The sequence below is a fragment of the Heliconius melpomene genome, chromosome 19 (assembly GCF_056956725.1).
Source record: "Heliconius melpomene rosina isolate 202511_hmr_F chromosome 19, ASM5695672v1, whole genome shotgun sequence".
In the NCBI taxonomy this organism is placed as follows: Eukaryota; Metazoa; Arthropoda; class Insecta; order Lepidoptera; family Nymphalidae; genus Heliconius; species Heliconius melpomene.
Window position 1 is genome coordinate 8,609,582 of NC_140407.1, and position 20,588 is coordinate 8,630,169.

The 20,588-nt window shown below is 34.8% G+C and overlaps 3 protein-coding genes across 4 annotated transcripts in view; all 3 read right to left on the bottom strand.

The window, feature by feature from the left end:
* The window catches only part of bru1 (bruno 1), a 350,067-nt gene that overhangs the window by 315,133 nt on the left and 14,346 nt on the right, over positions 1-20,588 (bottom strand). For both annotated transcript variants that reach the window (XM_085203425.1, XM_085203423.1), the window contains exon 2: positions 7,775-7,807. The gene's annotated coding sequence lies outside the window, so the exon portion shown is untranslated. The remainder of the gene's footprint in view (positions 1-7,774; positions 7,808-20,588) is intronic.
* On the bottom strand, positions 2,311-3,114 carry LOC146528624 (uncharacterized). The gene has a single exon (XM_085202836.1). It carries the CDS (start codon positions 3,112-3,114, stop codon positions 2,311-2,313), a length of 804 nt encoding a protein of 267 aa, XP_085058962.1.
* Positions 7,767-14,390, bottom strand: LOC146528625 (uncharacterized). Its single transcript, XM_085202837.1, has 3 exons — positions 13,029-14,390; positions 11,954-12,797; positions 7,767-7,807 (listed from the first exon to the last, which is right to left on the bottom strand). Exons 1-3 carry the CDS (start codon positions 14,388-14,390, stop codon positions 7,767-7,769), a joined length of 2,247 nt encoding a protein of 748 aa, XP_085058963.1.

Genomic DNA, 20,588 nt, shown 5'->3' on the forward strand with positions numbered 1-20,588 from the left:
CAGCTGTGATGTCCTTAAGTGGGAATGCCTCAGGCCATCGTGTGAAACGGTCGATGACAGTAAGGCAATATCTGAAATCAGACGAAATAGTTAAAGGTCCGACGATGTCGAGGTGGATGTGTGCAAACCTCGATGTAGGAGTTGGAATTGAGGATAAGGGAGCAAGGGTATGACGGTGAACTTTGCTCTTTTGACAAAGTATACACTCTCGTGTCCACTCTCTACAGTCCTTGCGAATCCCTGGCCATACAAATCTCTGTGTAACCAGCCGCACTGTAGCTGTCCTACCAGGATGGCTCAAGCTGTGTAAAGTTTCAAAAACTTGTCGGCGAAACTTCTCAGTAATGAACGGGCGCGGAGAAGACATTGATACGTCACAGTATAACTTCTGGTTACAGTCTGGCAAATCTACCTTAGCCAGTTTTAACGATGAGCCTTTTTGAAGCAGACCTAGCAGTTCAGGATCAGTATCTTGAGCAAGTGCTAGAGCCTGGTAATCAATAGATCGACTCACCTCTTCCAGTCGTGACAGAGTATCAGCCACTACGTTCAAACGTCCTGGTAAGTATTGAATAATAGTTGTGAACTGAGAAATATAATCAAAGTACCGATATTGGCGCGGTGAGCATTTCTCCCTGTTAATGTTGAATGCATATGTGAGAGGTTTATGATCCGTATGAATCACGAAGTTTCGAGCCTCAACCATGTGTCGAAAATATTTAATGGCTTCATAAATGGCTAACAGTTCTCTGTCGTAAGGACTATACTTCTTCTGCGCAGATGTTAATTTTTTAGAAAAGAAACCAAGAGGTTGCCATACGTTATTAACACGTTGTTGAAGAACTGCTCCAATTCCGACATCAGAAGCATCAGTGGCAATAGCTAGCTCTGCAGAAGGATCTGGGTGAGCCAGTAATGTGGCTTGAGATAAACAAGTCTTACATTTTTGAAAGGCTTCCATCATCTCCGGTGTCATAGTGATCGGCTTAGCTCCTTTCATCTTAGGTCCTAGAAGCGCAGCATCTAATGGTGCTTGGATATTTGCGGCGTCGGGAATAAAACGCCGATAAAAATTGAACATACCGAGGAAACGTCGTAATTCCTTAGCAGTTTTCGGCACATTGCACTCCTGTATGCTCTTTACGTTCGTCTCTAAAGGTTGAGTCCCAGAATCTGACACTAGGTAACCAAGAAATTTTACCTGTCGCTGCCCGAAGACACACTTGGATGTGTTTATCAAAACACCATACTCTTTGAGCCTGGTGAAGAGTAGTCTGATGTGGCGCTGATGTTGTTCTTCAGAACTGGAAAATACCAAAATGTCGTCTAAGTAACCAAAACAAAAGTCATCAAAATCACGTAGCACTTCGTCCATGAACCTCTGAAAGGTTTGTGCTGCATTGCGCAGTCCGAAGGTCATGTACGGGAACTCGAAAAGTCCAAAAGGAGTTGTAATGGCTGTTTTGTGGATATCATTGACGTGTACTGGTATTTGATTGTACGCCTTGACTAGATCGATAGTTGAAAATACTGTACAACCAGAGAGTTGGTAGGAAAAATCTTGGATATGGCGTATCGGATACCTGTCAGGTACTGTGCGAGCATTGAGTGCTCTGTAATCACCACATGGTCTCCATCCGTCGTCCTTCTTCTTAACTAAGTGCAGAGCGGACGACCACGAACTGTTAGAGGAGCGGGCAGTTCCCTGTGACAGCATATCGTCAAATTCTTTTTTGGCTGCTTTCAGTCTAACTGGGTCTAAACGACGAGGTCTACTGGTAACCGGTGGTCCGGGAATGGTTTTGATGTAATGCACGGTATTATGCTTAGGTAAGGAAGACGTACCTGATGGTCTCGTTACCTCTGGAAACTCATGAAGCAGCTGATGGTATTTTGATTCTCCCGAAATGGCTTTGACTGACGCAAGGTCATCGGAGATATTTTCTTTTATTGCTTGCACTGACAGAGTGGTATTTCCATCGACGAGTCGCTGACATCTGCAATCTACAAGAAGATTGTAAAATATCAAAAAATCTACGCCGATAATGGGCTTTGAAACATCAGCGATGGTAAATTTCCAGGTGAAAGTACGCTTTAGTCCTAGGTCTAAGTGTAACAATGTAGGACCGTAAGTATGAATGACTGTACCGTTCGCCGCCATGAGTTCATACTTTGTCTTGGTACAGGGCGCCTTGGTAACCAACCGTGGAAAAACGCAGAGATCCGAGCCAGTATCAATGAGGAAAAGCATTTTTGAAATACGGTCGGTAATGAAAAGACGGCCTGTAGGTAAAGGGCAGACGTTGGCCGCTACTTCCGGCTGCCCAGAGAGTTTTCCGACTCTCCGTAACTACATGGCTGCACACATTTTTTAGCATTTGAACCAAATTTAAAATGGTACCAACACTTTTGCCGGGTAGTCGACTTCCTGCGATGTCTGGAATGGCTCCGGGAACGCTCTTTAAATTTTGATGAGACCGAGTTGTGACGTACCTGGGTCGAGAGTTCCGATACCTGCTTGGTCAGGAGTTGGATCTGCTTGGCCATTTCTTCCAACATGGAGGATGCAGGGGGTGTGGCCATCGCAGATGTGCTTGCGACCTGTGGTGATGAGGGTGCTATCTCATGCACCTTGTCTGCCAGGTCAGCTAATTTTTCGATAGGCAGATCAGGCTGTGAAGCTATAACCGTTTGAATGTTTTGTGGTAACCTACTCGACCATAATGTTTTTAAAAAATCCTTGGGGACAGATGAACCCGCAAGATCTTGCATGTATCGCAGAAACTGTGATGGCTTGCGATCACCTAGCTGCTCGTGCCTCAGCAACTGCATCACTTTCTTTTCTTGAGACGCAGACAATCTTTTAATCAGTTGCGTTTTAAGAGTGATGTATTTATCCGTCTCGGGAGGAGAAATGATAATATCCTTCACCTCGACAGCAAATTGATTATCTAACTGAGCGGCAACGTAATAAAATTTTGTAGTATCACTTGTTATATTAGATAAAGCAAACTGACCTTCAATTTGTGAAAACCAAAGGGCTGGTTCTTCCGGCCAGAATGGTGGAATACGCACGCCAATTCCGCACACGTTGGATGTAGTCGCGTCCTCCATCTTGTATCAGAGGTCACTTGCCAAGGTCGTCAAAATGGCCTCTTGCCGTTTTAAATCTTCTTGCCAGCAGTAAACGTAGGTATTTATTGTAGTGCTCACCAATTTAGGGGTCACCAATATAGCGGTTGAGATGTGATACCACTATTTAATATGATCTTATTTATTTTACACTAAATGAGTAAAATTAAAAATCCAAATTTTGTGGAGAAATTGTCCAAATTTATTTAACTCACAGATACGTGAAGAGAAAATGATCACAGAAGGAAATAAAGAAATTTAAATAAATACCAATAGGAAATACAAGCTAAACTAGCACGTAATAGCAAGAAGTTAAGGTTGAGAATTGAATGCAAGCTAAGAGAGCAATGGATACACAAGTGATTGTCGCAAGCGATTCTAGCCGACTCTTTAAACGTGGCGATGCTGGCTAGCAGCCTACGACACGCATAGCAAAAAAACTCGGAACAGGTTTGAACTGTTCCAATGCGCTGCGTGCGGATGATTCTAGTAAATATATTAATACTAGCGGACGTGCGCAGCTTCGCTCGCTTATTCAGGAGTGTATTCTAATAAACCACGACACATATGTTCAATGAAATATTTTTGAGAGTCTAAATTTCAAATTTTATAAAAATCGGTGGCGATTTAAAGATTTTTCCATACAAACTTTCAACCCTTATTTGCACCTTAGGGGGTGAATTCTGGAAAACCATGAAACACATGTTCAATTAAATATTTTTAAGAGTTCAAATGTAAAATTTTATAATAATCAGTGGCGTTTTTAAGATTTTTCCATACAAACTTTCAACCCCTTATTTGCACCCTTAGAGGAAGAATTCTAGAAAACGATGAAACACGTGTTCAATTAAATACTTTTAAAAATCTAAATTTCAAATTTTATAAAAATCGGTGCTGATTTTAAAAAAAAATCATACAAACTTTGAACCCTTATTTCACCCCTTTAGGGTTAAAATTTTTCAAAATCCCTTCTTAGTGGATGTCCAGATTACGAAAGTAAACATCTGTCCAAATTTTACGTTTCTACGCACAGCGGTTACGGCTGTGCGCGCGTCTTACCTCAGTCAGTGAGGACAAGTCCTTTTATATATATATAGATTAATTTTGAATAAGTAATGTTCCCTACAGTGTCAAATGTTTTAAACATTTTGAATACCCGTGGTTGCTATAAATAAGTATTTTTGGTATAGATCTACATTTTCCACATTACGACTAAATAAAAATATAATAAACATAAGATTGGAAATCCAAGCAGAATTTCAATTAATACTACATAGAATCTGACACATTCTAACGGTATATATGAATGTATATATTATGCTATACTATATTCATATTCTACATATTGACCATTAGTAATTAGTACAGTATAAACTAAATGCTGAACTGGAGAGATCCATTATAGCAAGCTATCCTGGTAACATAATTACTAACGAAACAATTTTGCTAATTGGCGAGCGTAGACAGTGGCGTGGTCTGCAATATTCTACGCTGCTAACTTGCTGTGCCATATTATCGTATTATATTGTATGCGGTGACAAATATGAGGCCCTTGTGGCACCGTAGGGCAGCGTCTGATCGTGAACGAGATGGTTATGGGTTCAACCGGCATATTGGAAATTATTATATTTAAATTATTTTCATTTAGCCACTCTCATAGACTAGAATAGCAGTCTTCAGTTTTATCAATGAACATACAATGTCTCGAAAATTTGGATACTGAAGTGCCTTATCAACAAATTCCCTCTGCGTCATCATTAAGATCATATATATTAAGAAAATAATTTTAAAACCTCTCTGATTTATCTCAGTTAAAGGATTTAAGGCACACGAATCGTGCTCCTTTCTCAAAAGTACTCCAAAAGCTTTGTGAAAATAATCTTAACTTGTACGTGAACTTCGAAACCGTAAGTGAAAAGTTGAAAAGGAAATTACAAAAAAAATTGCTTTCGTACCGTTTAAAGAATTTGTGAAATGAAAAAGTTTTATAATGACAAAAAAAAACGTGACGAAATATATTTCATGCCTAAACTCATTGATCTAAAGGGAAATTTATCGATTGTCGTCATAGAAACTTGCAATATGCAAGTTAGTTGTAGGCAAAGAGTGCCCAGAGTCAAGTCAAGCTTCACGCTATATCCCGCACACAGTAGGATAGGCAGAGGGAACCTCGTGATAAGATACTCTTTCTCTTTCCGCCGAATTCTGTAGGCATTGCGTGTTGAGCGGCGGAACCCAACGCCGCGCTTTTTCTCGACACCAGAGCGAAGAAATGAAAATGTAAATTTAAATAAATACTTTCCTCGAGTGGAGATCGAACCCACAACCAGTCGATTTTGGAGCACACTTTGTGCCCCTATGCCACGACTGGCTGACTGTATATGCTATAATAAAGAACAAATGAAAAACAATTTTTAAAAATTTTATTAAGTATATACGCATATGAAAATTATGCATATTTTTAATAATAACTAGGTAAAACTTAGGTGTAACTGCTGCGAGTCTATTCTTAAGTATCACAGTCACTGTGCAATCGCTATGGAAACTACCATAGATAATCCATGCTAACATGCATGCAACATACGAGTATATTATCTATAAGAAGAGAACACATCTGGCGTGGTATTAGCTTAAAAACCAAATCCTTTTATTCGTTCAAATATGACTGTAATTTTTTACATTGAAAAAACAAAGGGTTTCGACGGATTCACATATATTTCATCTTAATCTTTGTATGAATAAGTAAGGACTTTTTTTTCTTTCCAACTTCCTTTATATCATTCTTGGTAAATGAAGAAAGACGTTTTCAAAATTTATTGTTTATTTTTATATAGGCGAAAGAGGTATGTAGAGACCGTAGCTTTTGGCGCTCCGTCTTCTCTGACTATCCCGCTAGGGATAAAGCGTGAAGTTAACAAAATAACAAAACTTTCAACAACCATAGGAAATTTCGTATCATCTAATAGAACAGGCTGATTTTTATTTTAATACGTTAGTAGAAGCAAAGTAGATTTGTATATTATTAAAAAAATAAATATTAATAAGTTTTTGGGCTTTATATTATAAATATAATATTAATTTTATTGGCTTCTTCGTTAAAACATAATACATATACAAACCCACGTGTAGCGGGGTAGGCACAGGGAGCCTAGTGTTATAACACTCCGCTTCCCATTTTCGTGGCATGGCAATTGCCTGGTCGGAACTCAACGCCGAGCTTTGCCTCGATACCATCGATCGATCGAGTGAAGAAATGGAAATATAAATTTAAATATTAAATATTTTATTTAATCGAGTGGGAAAGGAACCCGCAGTCTGTCGCATCTACAGTCACTCTGGATTCTGGACTATCCAATGCCGATCAATTACTTTAGAATTCTAGCAACGCAAGACTTTAATGCCACGTTCTTAACTTCCTCAAGCTAAGGGTTCTCCAAATAACAATTAACGAAGTCAAATAATAGAGATAAGGGAACAACAGTTGCTTTCTACCCGTTTCCACAGCCGATAACAGTCTTTACTTTGATTCAACACACGTCCGACTAAAAATAATCTTAAAAAAGTCTGATACGATTTTCGAAATATTTTCAATTTTTTTTTATTATAATATCGTACTTTACAAATAATAATTTGCTGAATTGGACCCATTGTGCTATAGTTTCAGATCTGCTTCGAAAAAATTGCTTATTGATACACTCGTATGTATACTGTATAGTTATGTTGAAAATATTTTTTATATTCATATTCTCCGTTTTACCAGTTTTATAAGAAAAACATTTTTCCACAATTTTAATTCGAAACGGAAGCATCCCCACCACAATACATTACATAAATAATGTATGATGTTTCGTTATTTTGGATAAATTAAATCCCAATTCATATTTAGCCACTCAACAAGCAATATGTATAAAATCGCATCGCAGTGAAAAATTATGATCAAAGAGCAGCCTATTACTACTTTGCTTTTCTCACAAAATTCAAGTACAAGTGTGACGCTATAATGTTTACTTTGGAACCAATATACTTGAAAAAATACATTATATATTAAAAAAAAAAAATTAACAAAAAGAAACCATTACTTAAAGTTAAACATTAGCTTTTCTCTGTGTAGGTCTCAAACAGAAACCACGACAGAGACGGACGCGTGTCAAGTTCGTTGAGGACCGGTGCGGTGGTTTGATGCGTCGTAAGGCAACATGTAGGAAGGATTGGATGACATTTTAAGTAACATGGTATAACAGGTAGGTAGTGCTTAGAGGATGTGAAGGTAAAATACGTTATTGTGTATTAAATACAGTTATTATATATAAAAAAAATTGTTTAGCAATAACACAAAATGCTTCTACAGGAAAGTGAAATACAACAAACAACTAATTACGAAATTATGTTTTAAAATAAATGAAAAATGTACCTATAGATTCTTCCAGGTTCCTATTCGTAACTTAACAGCAATAAAAGAATTTAGTAATATTGCTTTTGATACTTTACGTAGGGACTATCAAATTATTGAAAAAATACTGAAACCGTGTGATGTAACAAAAATAATATAAAAATTGACAATTAAAATAATATTATACAAATCGTACGTATTTGAACGTTCCTTTAAACACTCGCTAGCAATAAAAGTCATTGTTTCACTCACTTATGTGCGCCAGCTTGCCGACTGTCGGGAGACCTGAAATGAATACGAATCTTTAATTGAGCCAAGTGTTACAAGCTTTTAATACGATTAGATTATCCTATATCTTATAAAACAAAGTCGCTTTTTGTGTCTGTCTGAACTTTCTAACTCTTCTTCTTCTAAACCACCCAACGGTTTTTGATGCGGTTTTCACCATTAGGTCGAGTATTTCTCAGGGAAGGTTTATATATAGTTTATTATTTGTACATTCTTATGTAAATTAACATAAATACGATAAATGTGTATAAAGTCCTACCCACTGAGACACTTTGGCGCATGCGCTGCTTTAATGGTAAATACTAGATGAAAAAAATGTACTGGAGTATTGTTCCTCTTAATAAGATCTACAAAAAAGTCTGCGATGGCATATTCGTATCTTTTAAGAATAACGTGTAGTGATCATATTTCTGTCTAAAAATAGTAATTTCAATATATTTTTTATTGTGAGGGATATTTCTCCATAATGGTATTAATCCTTATCCTTTAAAATACTTTATTAAATTTCTACGTTAAACAAAGATAAAATTTGCTTTTTAAACTATTTCCAAATTGCGAATAGTTTTAGAGAAAAACGCATTTAATTATTGACACATCACGCCGTTCACACATCAACTGTATCAAGTCAAGTTTCACTTATCCCTTACTCTCAGCATATAAATAAGTATATACTAATATTAGTTACGTTGTTCATTTAATGTAGATCAAAACTGTCTTTTCTGTTTTTCATTTTAATAAGTACTTTAGAAGTTGTTACAATATCGAAAAATCCTTGATGCGAAACGGCTCGCCACTCGCCATGCGTCCGCCGCGCCCGCCTGCCTTACACGCATCGGTGGTTCAGTGGTAGAATGCTCGCCTGCCACGCGGGCGGCCCGGGTTCAATTCCCGGCCGATGCATTCTATTTAATTTTCGTCACAGGCAGCCACGTAGTGCTTGCTTTTCATCAGGGACAGAATATCCTCTTCAGCATTAACCACAAGCTCGAAAAAAAAAACCCGCCTGCCTTTATAGCAACGAAGATTTAGATGCGTTTGCACGTATTGGATAATTCGAGTTGAATGTATTATTTAATGTCATTTAACTATCTAAAAATAGTAATTTAAATATATTTTAATAAGTACTTGAAAAGATTAGTAGCACAGATTTAAAATAACGGTACCTACTAAAAAATCCTTGCTGTGTAAAACAATTGGAAAATCCTTATTGAAACTACGAAAATGCGGGTTGCATTAGGGTTTAATTAATTTTCACATTATCTTAAGTGCTTTGCAAACATACATTATATGAATAATCCAGTAGTAAAAGCGGGCGAAGCCGCAAGGGGGTCGCTAGTAAGATTATAAATTTCTGTTAGTCTCTTCATATTATTTTCATACTTCATTGTAATTTATTTTTATTTTTATATTTACAAATATTTCATTTGGCCGTCTGTTGGTTTTATAATATAAATCAATATTATATTATGTATATACTTACATAATTATGAACTAATTACGTTCATATCTGTATATAGAATAAATAACAGAATAATCTTAAACAAATAATTTTAAAATAACAGAGAAAGAATAAAATATTTTCCAAAGAACTCAAAAGGAACGATAAAATAAGCTACACAAATCAATTTTCGACGTGATAATTTATGCCTAGTTGCCTCCCTCCCCGCATAAGACGCTCGGCAAATCATCCCCTAATCGTCGAAGGAAAGCGATGACAGATGCTTAGTAAATCAAATAATGAATGAACCACGAGCGGGGCATTCCCACCCATGTTAACGAGAAAAGTTGAGCTGATACCTACGCTCGACGTTTCAATCTTTTAGGTTGTGTCGTTAGATACGCGGATTGGGGTGATTATTTAGATTAAAAAAAAACACATTTTAATCTTTCTTTTTTTTTGGGATATTTTCGAATTTATGAGTTGAATAGAGAAAATAAAATAAAGAAAAGTTATACTATTTTCTAATTGGTGCCGTTTAGAGACGCTAGAGACGTTTTACTAGTGAAACGCTCGCGGCTTCACCCGTTTGAACTACAATTGAAACAACAGCTGCAATTGAATCGGATCAGCGTAAACAAACGCACAGATAAACAGACAATTTCTTTAAAAAACATAGTTTTTCATTTTATAACTTTATTAAATACCACCAAAAATATTCTAATACATCTTCCATATACAAACACCGATCAGTTACTATTTTATTGCAAGCACCCATAGATTACATTCATAACATTAGCAACCATCGCTTATTGTTGACTGGTAACTGGCAACCCTCCAGCTGAATGTTTCGGACATGTTCACTTGTCACTCACACATATTGTACGCGGTAAATGTTAGTGTATATTCACCACCGGCCGGTCATTGTGTGTCACTGCAACAATTTAACATTGTTCTGTCATAACTGATTTATATTCAGCAGTTGGTTCCAGAGAGGAGATATCCAGATCCTTTTAATTGGGTCGCTTACATGTTTTATGTAACTTTAGATCAAATATCGTTGAGATGTTATACACAAATAAACTACTATGTTCAGGCATCTAATGTTTTAATAGTTGTAAATTATTTAACACAAGTGTGGTTGTAAACGCGACAGGGTTGCAGTTTCCAATTCCGAATCGGAGAAATAAAAAAATATATATTTTCTTTTCCTTGCTTTGATAACGAGGGAAAGCGCGGCGTGAAGCTCCAACACTCAACACGCAATACCTCCTAAAGTCGACAAAAATGTCTCAATAACAACGGAGTGTCTTATCACTAGGTTCCCAAGTTTTGTCTACCTACCATGCTACAAGTATGTGCGAGTTACGAGGCGAAGCTAAGAAAAGTAAAAAAATATATATGTAATAGCAATTCACTACTTGCTTTCAGAGATAGAGCGTCCTGTATGGTAGTTATTAATGTAAAGAATAAAACATATTTGTATATTTTTTCAATACGACCTTTTTTTCGTATCGTGAATGCATATATTAAATCGCTCCGCTTATAACGCAGTATCGCCACAAATTGGGCTGAGAGCAATGATTGCCGTTCGCTAGTGTCAGCGATTCGGCACTCGTTAGAGAACAATCGCGGCGCCAAATTAAAACCCCTCCGCAGCCAGCGAACGAGCGAACGAGGAAATCATTTTGACATTGACGATTTCAAATGGTCTGTCGGATGAGCACGATCCGTAATTACTTTCGTTAAGACGATATTTCGTTATTTTAATACGTACTCGTATCTATAGAAATTTCGATAATAGCAATTATTATTGAAATCAAATAATTATTATACTTTTATTGTAATGTAAATTTACTCCAGAATTCAGTGAAAAATGGGGAACAGAGTGTCCTAACATTAGGTTCCCTCTGTCTACTCTACCTAGCTAAAAAAATACTTTATATAATATTTTTTTTTTTTTTTTTTTTTTTTTCATTTATTTATGTACCACACGTGATAGAATGTACAGAAAACTTATAACAACAGGTAAAAAAGTGTACAAAGGATAACTTATCTCTAATAGAGATCTCTACCAGAAACCCTTGAATGTAGGAGATGTTATAAGAAATAATTCGGGTGCGGTATTTTAATGTTATGTTAATAATAATAATAATAATAATAAACCTACATACAAATATACATAATAATAATCAATATTCCTATACCTACATAAATATACTTTTACAAACATACACACATACAAACATATAAATATATACAATGACATAAAAGAGTTGAAACAGAAAAAGAAAATTAATAAAGAAAAAGACAAAGCGACTACTAAAGATTCTAATTAAGATGAAGAAAATGTTGTTTTAGTTTGATTTTAAAAGTATTTAGAGATGGATTGCCCGACAGTATAGAGTTAGGTAGTGAGTTCCATAAGTGCACTGCTTGAACTGTGAAGGATTTTTCATAGAAAAAGGTATTACATATAGGGTACTCAAGCTTTCTTTGAGTTACACATGAGCGTACCGGTCTTTCACTTGGAAGTGTCAGTTGAAAACGCTCCCTTAAGTAAGGAGGAGAGGATGACTTTAAAATGTTAAAAAGCAAAGTGAGAATGTGCAGGTTACGACGTAAACGCACAGGAAGCCAATTCAGTTGTCGACGGAAATCAGACACGTGGTCAAATTTGCGTAATCCGAAGATAAAGCGAATACACATATTCTGAAGTCGGTCAAGTTTGTCGAGAGCCTCTTCATTAGCATCAGGATAACAAACATCAGCGTAATCTAGCAGTGGTAGAAGAAGAGATTGAGCAAGAATGATTTTAGTGCGAATGGGTAAGAAATTTTGAAGGCGTTTAAGAGAGTGCAAAGAATAATGTATACGTTTACTGATTACATTAATGTTCGCAGACCACGACAACTGGCTATCAATTATGAGACCCAAATTTCTTGCTGAATCAGACAACGGTACTATTGTCTCGTTTAATTTAATACAAGGTAAGGTGTTAAAATCTACTCTAGCACGTAGTTGCCTACTACCAATTATTAGAGCTTGAGATTTGGAGGGGTTAATAAGAAGGCCAAACAAAGTCGCCCACTCGCTAATATGAGCGAGATCAGTGTTAATGTTCAAAATTGCAGTGTTTAAGTCTTCAAGAGTGGCGTGTCTATATAGCTGTAAATCGTCAGCGTAGAGATGGTATTGACAAGATAGGATTTTGGTAATTTCATTTATAAAAATGGAAAAGAGCAGAGGAGAGAGTACGCCGCCTTGAGGTACACCAGTTACCAAATCAACCCAGTCAGAGCAAAGCTCTCCGGTGTAGATTCTTTGCTTGCGACCCCGAAGATAAGAACGAAACCATTCAGTGGCAGTAGGAGAGATGTTAAGTGTGGAAAGGATACCAAGTAACACATCAAAATCCACAGAGTTAAACGCGTTACTAAAGTCGAGTAAAATAAGTATAGTTAATTTTTTATTATCCATCGCGAAACGAATATCATCAGTAACTTTAATTAACGCTGAACATGTACTGTGTGATGGACGGAAGCCGGACTGGAATGTATTTAAAAGATTGTTTTGGAATAAATAGTTAGAAAGCTGTTGAAAAGCTGATTTCTCAAGGAGCTTCGAAAGGACAGGAAGGATAGAAATAGGACGAAAGTGTGAAAAATGAATAGGATTAGATTGTTTAGGTAACGGAAGGACATGTGCACTTTTCCAGGCAGTAGGGAAAGATTTTGACTCGAATGAGAAGTTTAGAATGTGAGTAATAATAGGAGTTACAAGATGTAGCACTAGCAGCAACATGTCACGACTTAAGTTATCACTTCCAACAGCTTTAGAGGAAATAGATACGATACCCTTTCTAACTTCTTCTACTGTCACTTCATGGAAGGCAAAAGGATCACAGTTAGGCTGGGTGGCCTGAGCCAGTTTTCGAAGACATAAAGTTTTATTGGATTTGGCCATACGCACGGGGGAAGCAGAAAAGTAACTATTTAGAGAATTCAAATCAATGGACTGATAAGAAATGTTACGAGATTTACCCACGCCTAGTGACTCAAAGAATCTCCAAGTTTGAGAAGGAGAGAAATTATCAATGCAGGAAGTTATATACCGGCGTTTTGCATCTCTACACAACCTGTTACACCGATTTCGCAGCTTTTTATAGACAGCAACATTCTCTGGACTCGGGTGCCACTTGCACTTTCTCTTGGCTTTGTCGCGTTTCTTCATTATTATCTTTACGTACGAAGTTAGCCAAGGGGCAGGCGGGCGTCTAAAACGGACTGGTTTAAGTGGTGCATGAGCGTTAAATAAAGATAATAAGTTATTGTTAAAAATGTCAACTTTTTCGTCAATGTCAGAAGATGAATAAAAATGAGACCAATCCATTAAACTAGCGTCTGAAGCAAACGAGTCGTGATCAATATTCTTATAGTTACGACGCATTAACACTTTACCTCTTCGCTTAGGTAGTGATAAAGTGTAACTTACAAACAGGAGGTCATGGTACGAGAAGGGGGCTGTCAGTTGACCATGTACACGTACGTTCTCCGGCTTGGAGGCCATAATGACATCAATCAAAGAGGGATCAGAATTTGGAGGAAAATGTGTTTCAGAGAGGGTAAGAATAGAGAGATTGAAAGAAGACATTAAAGATTGTAACCTTTTAGCTCTGGAGTCTTGTTTTAGAAGGCAAGTGTTCAAGTCGCCCATAATGATTGTGTGTTCATAAGAAGAGACAAGGCTTTCAAGAACTATTTCAAAAGTATGGAAATAATTAATATTCATAGAGGGACTATAAACAACACCAAGAAGGACTTTAGTATGGCGGCAATTAATTTCAAGAAAGAGATATTCTAAATTGGCTGAGTATTCATTGGGAGAATGTTGTAAGATCTTATAAGAAATATCAGTTTTAAGGTAAATACAGATACCACCGCCTCTTTTATTAATACGATCATTTCTGATGAGATTAAAGTTTGAAATGGAATAAAGAGAAGAAGGGAGAGAAGGTTTAAGCCATGACTCTGAGACCAAGATACAGTCGATGGGTACATTGTTAAACGACACAAGAAGGTCGGTGTAGTGCGCTGGTATGCTTTGAGCATTGATGTGCACCAGATTCAAGCAAGAGCTCATGTTGATCATGAGATGTTTCGAAGAAAACGGTGTACCATAAAATATTAATATTATTTTTCTCGAGTATCGCAAGTTTCATTAAGGAAGTATAAAATGTCGAAACTACACCCTTATCTTATTAAAAGTGAAGCAGCTAAGTGACTTTTATCCTTTAAAGTTGGTGCAAAAATAACTGTCGTTTATAGAATAATTTAAAATCACATAAAATATTTAATTCACGCTCAAAGTATAAAGTTCTCTGTATTTTGCATTCAATTTTGTTTCTGAAGAATAAGCTTCGTGACTTTTCACATACTTAGGAATATTATGTATATTATCTCTATACATGCATATGTTCATACGTAAGGCTTTATAGCCTTTATATATCTGGTGCAAAATGGTCGTGGGTCGAATCTTCACTGGTGTGTTTATATATATTATTTATTATTTTTTTTCGTTTATGTAATAGACGAAAGATATGAAATATGTTAGTCTACATACCCTGTAAGCAGGCGATAGGTAAGGATGAATATAACCGTCAAGTGCGAGTTGGATTCTCGCGCCTTAGGTTCAGGACCAATTTTATGCAATATAAAGTTTCTATAAGAAGACAGCGGGAACCCGCTGGATTCAAAGGGCGCAAGACCGGACGGAGTGGCGAGCATTGGGGGAGGCCTATGTCCAGCAATGGACCTTAAAAGGCTGATGGATGGAAGTGTCCATATAGGCAATGTATTTATTCATTTTAGGAGTATAGATCAATGAGAAGTGCAAATTATAAAAGTTGTGAAACTTAAGTAAATTTATTTCTGCTGAAAACCAGGTTATCCCAAGAGAGATTTTATGATTATATTCAATTTTACGCTTTATCCTGCTAGCATGACTTCTCATACTAGCAGGATAAAGCATAAACTTGGACGTAATCTTAAAATAACATGGATTACACTTACAAAAATAAAATATAAAAAATGAAAGGAATTATTGTAGATTAAATTTGAACCCACTACCAACTCGTTACGTCTCAAGTGCCAAACAACGGCCCACACTTTAATAAAATTATACTGAATCATTACTTTCCAGCTGACAATTTCATTTGAGGCAAATGACAAAATGTATTCAAAGCGTCTAGATTCTAGACCCTTAGCCATTAATATGCATTATGATGAGATAAGTTCAGTCAGTGTTTTGCTCCTTTATTTTTATAATAAACAAGTTTTTTTTTTCAGTTTACATTTTTTGTATGAGTAAATACCTACATCGAAAATTTTAAAAAATTAAGTGGACATTGGTGTCGTACCCACAATTATCGCATTCCAATTGCACTAAGACGATCATCATTCACAATATAAAGAGAAAAATATTTTAAAAAAAAAACCACAAATATATGTTATGGAAAACTTAAAACTAAACCAAAACCACTTTACAAACAGGTAGATGATCAAAAGTAAAACACCAGCATAACTACAGCACCACACGCACCCACTGCGCAGTGCACGCTCCGACGGCGGTGGTGTGCCCGCCGTAATTACAACGATTGTTCACATTCAGACAGGCACTCGTCAAAGTAAAGAGAGATTGTTGCGGAGGCTTTTGAACAAATAGCAGTCGGGAATAATGGGTTAGCCCCAGCTACGAGTCAACATTCGACGGTCTGAAAAAACTGCAAAAACCCTTGCTTAATGTTTCTTTTTTTTGGTTTATGTCGGGAGAAATGACATTTTTTTCGTTGCAGCTACTTAAGTAAAATGATATACGGTTCTCTTCCGCTTTGTAGAGACAATATTATGACGAGGTGGTATGAGGATATTACGAAGTGAATGACATAGCCTATTGATAAAAAAAGCGAAAAAATATCAAAATGCCTTTTCTATAATATCTTTATCATTATATAAATGTCCATTTAATATTCTGTACCTATTTTAACATAAAGTTGGTAATGCCTGTCTTCTTTTTGAGTGGAGACGATAAGAGGATTAAAAACCCGATGAGGGGAACCATTCACTTTGCGGGTGCACTATGTGAGAATAAATTATGTATATCGTATAATGTGAATGTCTGAATATACTATTATTATTTTAAATCGATTATACAAAGTTTATTTCTCTCTTCTCTCCTCTCTTTGATATTTGACTGGGACTAACTATTTTATTACATTAAATTTTCGAATATAGTGTTAAGACATTCCGTTTCCATTGACCGTCCCCTACTTTCCACCGAATTCTGGAGGCATTGCACATTTAGTGGTGTTAACACCGTGCTTTGTCTCGTTTATTACTGAAATTATTTAACGTACTTATTTTTAAAAAATGTAGTAAGTTGAGCACAGCATTTAATTAATTGTAAATATTGAATTGTTTTTATTGTTGTTTAATCATTCAGTATAAATTAAAAATTAATTGTTAATAAAATACTTACTTTCAAAACTAGAAGAAATTAATACTTTTTATTCACACGAATATGTTTCTAAGCCAAAGAAGTCACGGTACCACTCACTTTATTGTTGAAAGTTAACACAAGAATTTCGGTCGAAATCAAAATATTAAAAAATCAAATCGAAAGACTACATAAATGTAAAAAAAACACACAACACAAAAATAAAAATAAAACTGGAATATTTGTCACATCTCTCTAGCCATATATATTACTGACTGACGTTTAACAGATAATTTGTCAATATTAAAATATTTTTAATTCACATACATTATTATGTGTATACATATGTATAGAGGTGTGCTTAGAAAGTTTTAATTCCTTGTATCTATTTATATTTTTTGTCCGAATTAATTGTAAACGTGATGGTTATGGGTTCGATTCTCACTCAAGAAACGAGTTGTTTTTATTTCCACATTCTGTTAACAACACAGCTATTTAAGTCTTCAAAATTGACCGGAGAGTGGTTCAAGGAATGTTAAGACATTAGGTTCTTCCTTGGGTGTGTGAAGTGTTCGAGTTTATCTGCTCTTGTAGACAAACTCACATCATTATTTTTGCAAAGTAGGCATATAAGATATTATATCATTTTTGTGTAAATATATTATATGTGTATTATATTAATTATTGCATAGATTTTATATCTGTAAAGTAGTGACAATTTGATAAATTTTACTTAATTTTTAACATTTTTTACTATCAGTTACTATATTTTGAACTATGTGCCAGAAAACATGCCTATATAAAAATAAAAAGATATTTATTCTCTTATTAAATTAGAAAGTACTCGTAGATGTGTCATGTATAATTTTACTAAGAATTGAAATACTGGTATTTCCACCCTTTCGTGTGTAACCATAGGCTTTTCGTGGAAATTAAAGCCTAAGGAATTATAGAAGAAACTTTATACATAAATAATGTATGAACACGTCGTTAGGTCTTAAGTTAAATTTAAATGAGATTGCACAATGTATTACAGACAGAAAATGCTGCTTCAATCTTTTTTAGCATATTGGGATATGCAGAGTACACCTAGAATTGAAACACTTCGTATACACTATACTTACCCTCCATTTTTGGAAATATTGATAAGAAAACGAGATACATATATTTTAACGCTATTATATATTAACGCTATACTTAACAAATACTATACGTATCTCAATATTTTAGCATGTACGTACCCAAATATTACAACTTAAAGCTTGTTTTATATATTTAAAATATATATAAACGTTTGCCCAATCCCTTAGCATAACATCCTACTATAGTTATAATCCTATACAAACAAAATGTAGTGAACTTACTAGCATTATTTAACAACAAAAAATATTTTTTTAGATTTATATATAATAAAATATTAATAAAAAGATTTAATATTAATAAAAAAAGGAACATATTTTAAAATACACCCAAAGACCTTACTGAGAGAATCAACTAATAAAAATGCAAAAACGTCTCACGAAGTTTGTAATCATATTTTATCAAAGTCGCATCGGGCTTAACATTGTGCTATCTGACCTGATTGCAGCAAATTGTTCATGAATAAGTTATATACAGGCACTTTAAGTAAAGGTTAGAAAGGATGATCAATATAATTTATATATGCATTGTTTTTTTTTTATAAAATACGTATAAATGTGTATAAAAAAACTTTGTGTCTAGAGTTAAATTACTCAGGCGAGAAAAAGGCTTTTTAAAAATTATTTATTTAATTTTATAAACAACCTTTCTGTTTTAAAGCAAGTTGAAGACAGAGAATCTTTATTAAAATTTTATATAATTCAAAACAGTTAAATCAGCAAAATACTAAAACACTATTGTTCGATTCCGCGAGGTGCAAGTGCGGCGTCATCGGAATGTATCCTTATGCTTATGTAACTCCTCCCTCCTTAAGATGGAAGCTGGTCCTGCAGGTTCCTGAAGCGTCCTCGCTGCTGGTTTCCTCCGGGACTCTGGGAAAATGCTCGTAGATTTTCCAAAAATAACATTTATTATAGTAGTATATAATAATCATAGATCAGCTTGAAACAGCCAGGATAATACTCTATTTCTTTATTTCTCCTCTTCTTCTAGGGTTTGGATATTATATGCAAGTTGATGTATATAATCGAGAGGTATATATTCTAAATCCTTCTTTTAGGTAAGAGTACCCTTTGTTACCAAGTATAAGGGTTGGAAATAAGGAATAACTATGTTATATTTATCATTAGAAATGGAAGGAATTTCTAGGAGGGAAATTAGGAAATGTTCTGTACTATATGCTTTCATCATAATAGACACTTTGATTTATTTATTTGAATAGGTTTAATGTTTTAATGTTAATAAATGTCCTTATTATAATTATAATTATTAGTATCGAATTATTATCGAAACTAAACCATTTATAATACTATGTCTAACTCTAGGAATATGAATAATATATCTTTTTTTTTGTTTTTTATAAGTAAATCTAACTTATATTCTATTTTATTTCTATAAACCTTATATATCCTTTAAGATGAAGTATTCTCGCATACAACAAAATAAGTTCTTTAAAATAATTATATATTATTATATATAGTATTTATTTGTATGTAAAATTATTATATATAATATTTTTCTGTATATAGAACTATTATATATAATATTTATTCGTTATTAAGTAAGTAAAAGCAAGGTTAAACATATCATTTTGTTTAAGAGTTATTCTTTAATTAATAAAATCTAAATAATAATAATATAATAAAATTCCATTATGTATGGGATGTAGGGTTATTTTGGCTCTTGTGTAGAACACGAGGGACCTGAAATAAGATTAGGCCTTCGTAGCAATTTATAACGAACTCTATTAGAATTAGAGTTTGGATGATTTTTTATAATCTCCTTTATATAGTAAGGGTGCAAATTAATTATCTTATACGGACCTTTGAAATCTGGTATGGCTTTATCTCTGAGCGCCGTCTTAGCTACTTGCTCATAGACTGTTTCACCTACCTTATGTGGTCTTCTTATGTATTTCCTTAAAGATGATACTATTTTCTTCTCAGTAGTATTTACTTTTACCAATATCCTAGTATTAGTTAATCTATTGTCTACTCTGTATTTCGAGCTGGGTGTTATTTTAGGGTTAAACTTTGAACTGGGCGTTATTTTAGGGTTAAACTGCCTAACTTGTCTGTCATTATCGTTATTTTTAATTAGTAAGCCTTTATTTTCGTTGTCTGGTTGGGAATGGTTAGTAGATACTAGATTATCAGGGTTGATTGTTATAATACTCATACTGTCAGTCTCAGTCTCTGACGGGATAATGTTTTGTCTGTCGTTGTCAGGCTCTATGTTATTATCGTTGTTATTACTAGATACAAGGGGTACCTGCGCTATGTTTACACTAGTTTGTGCACCTACGTCTTGGGATATACTGTCATTTATATTGTCGACTTTATTATTATTAGAATTTACGGTTGATAATGATTCTACATTATTATAAAATATTTCGTTCATAGGAAAGGCGTCGGCTTTTATATTTTGTTTGCCTTTATATATAACATTATATGGTCGTAATTTAAATGTACTTCTGTTACATATGGTTCGTCCTTCTGAATTGGTGTTAATGACTTTGGTTATAAATTTTCCATTTTTAACATTAATAATAGCAGCAGGGGATGTCAATCCCTTAGACCAAATATAATCGTCGTAGATATAAAATCCGTCAATATAATTTGTTTTTAACGTGATATGTTTTTCACACTTTGGTTCTATTTTTATAAGTTTCTTATTATAGTCGAAGTAAATAGGTATGTCGGCTGT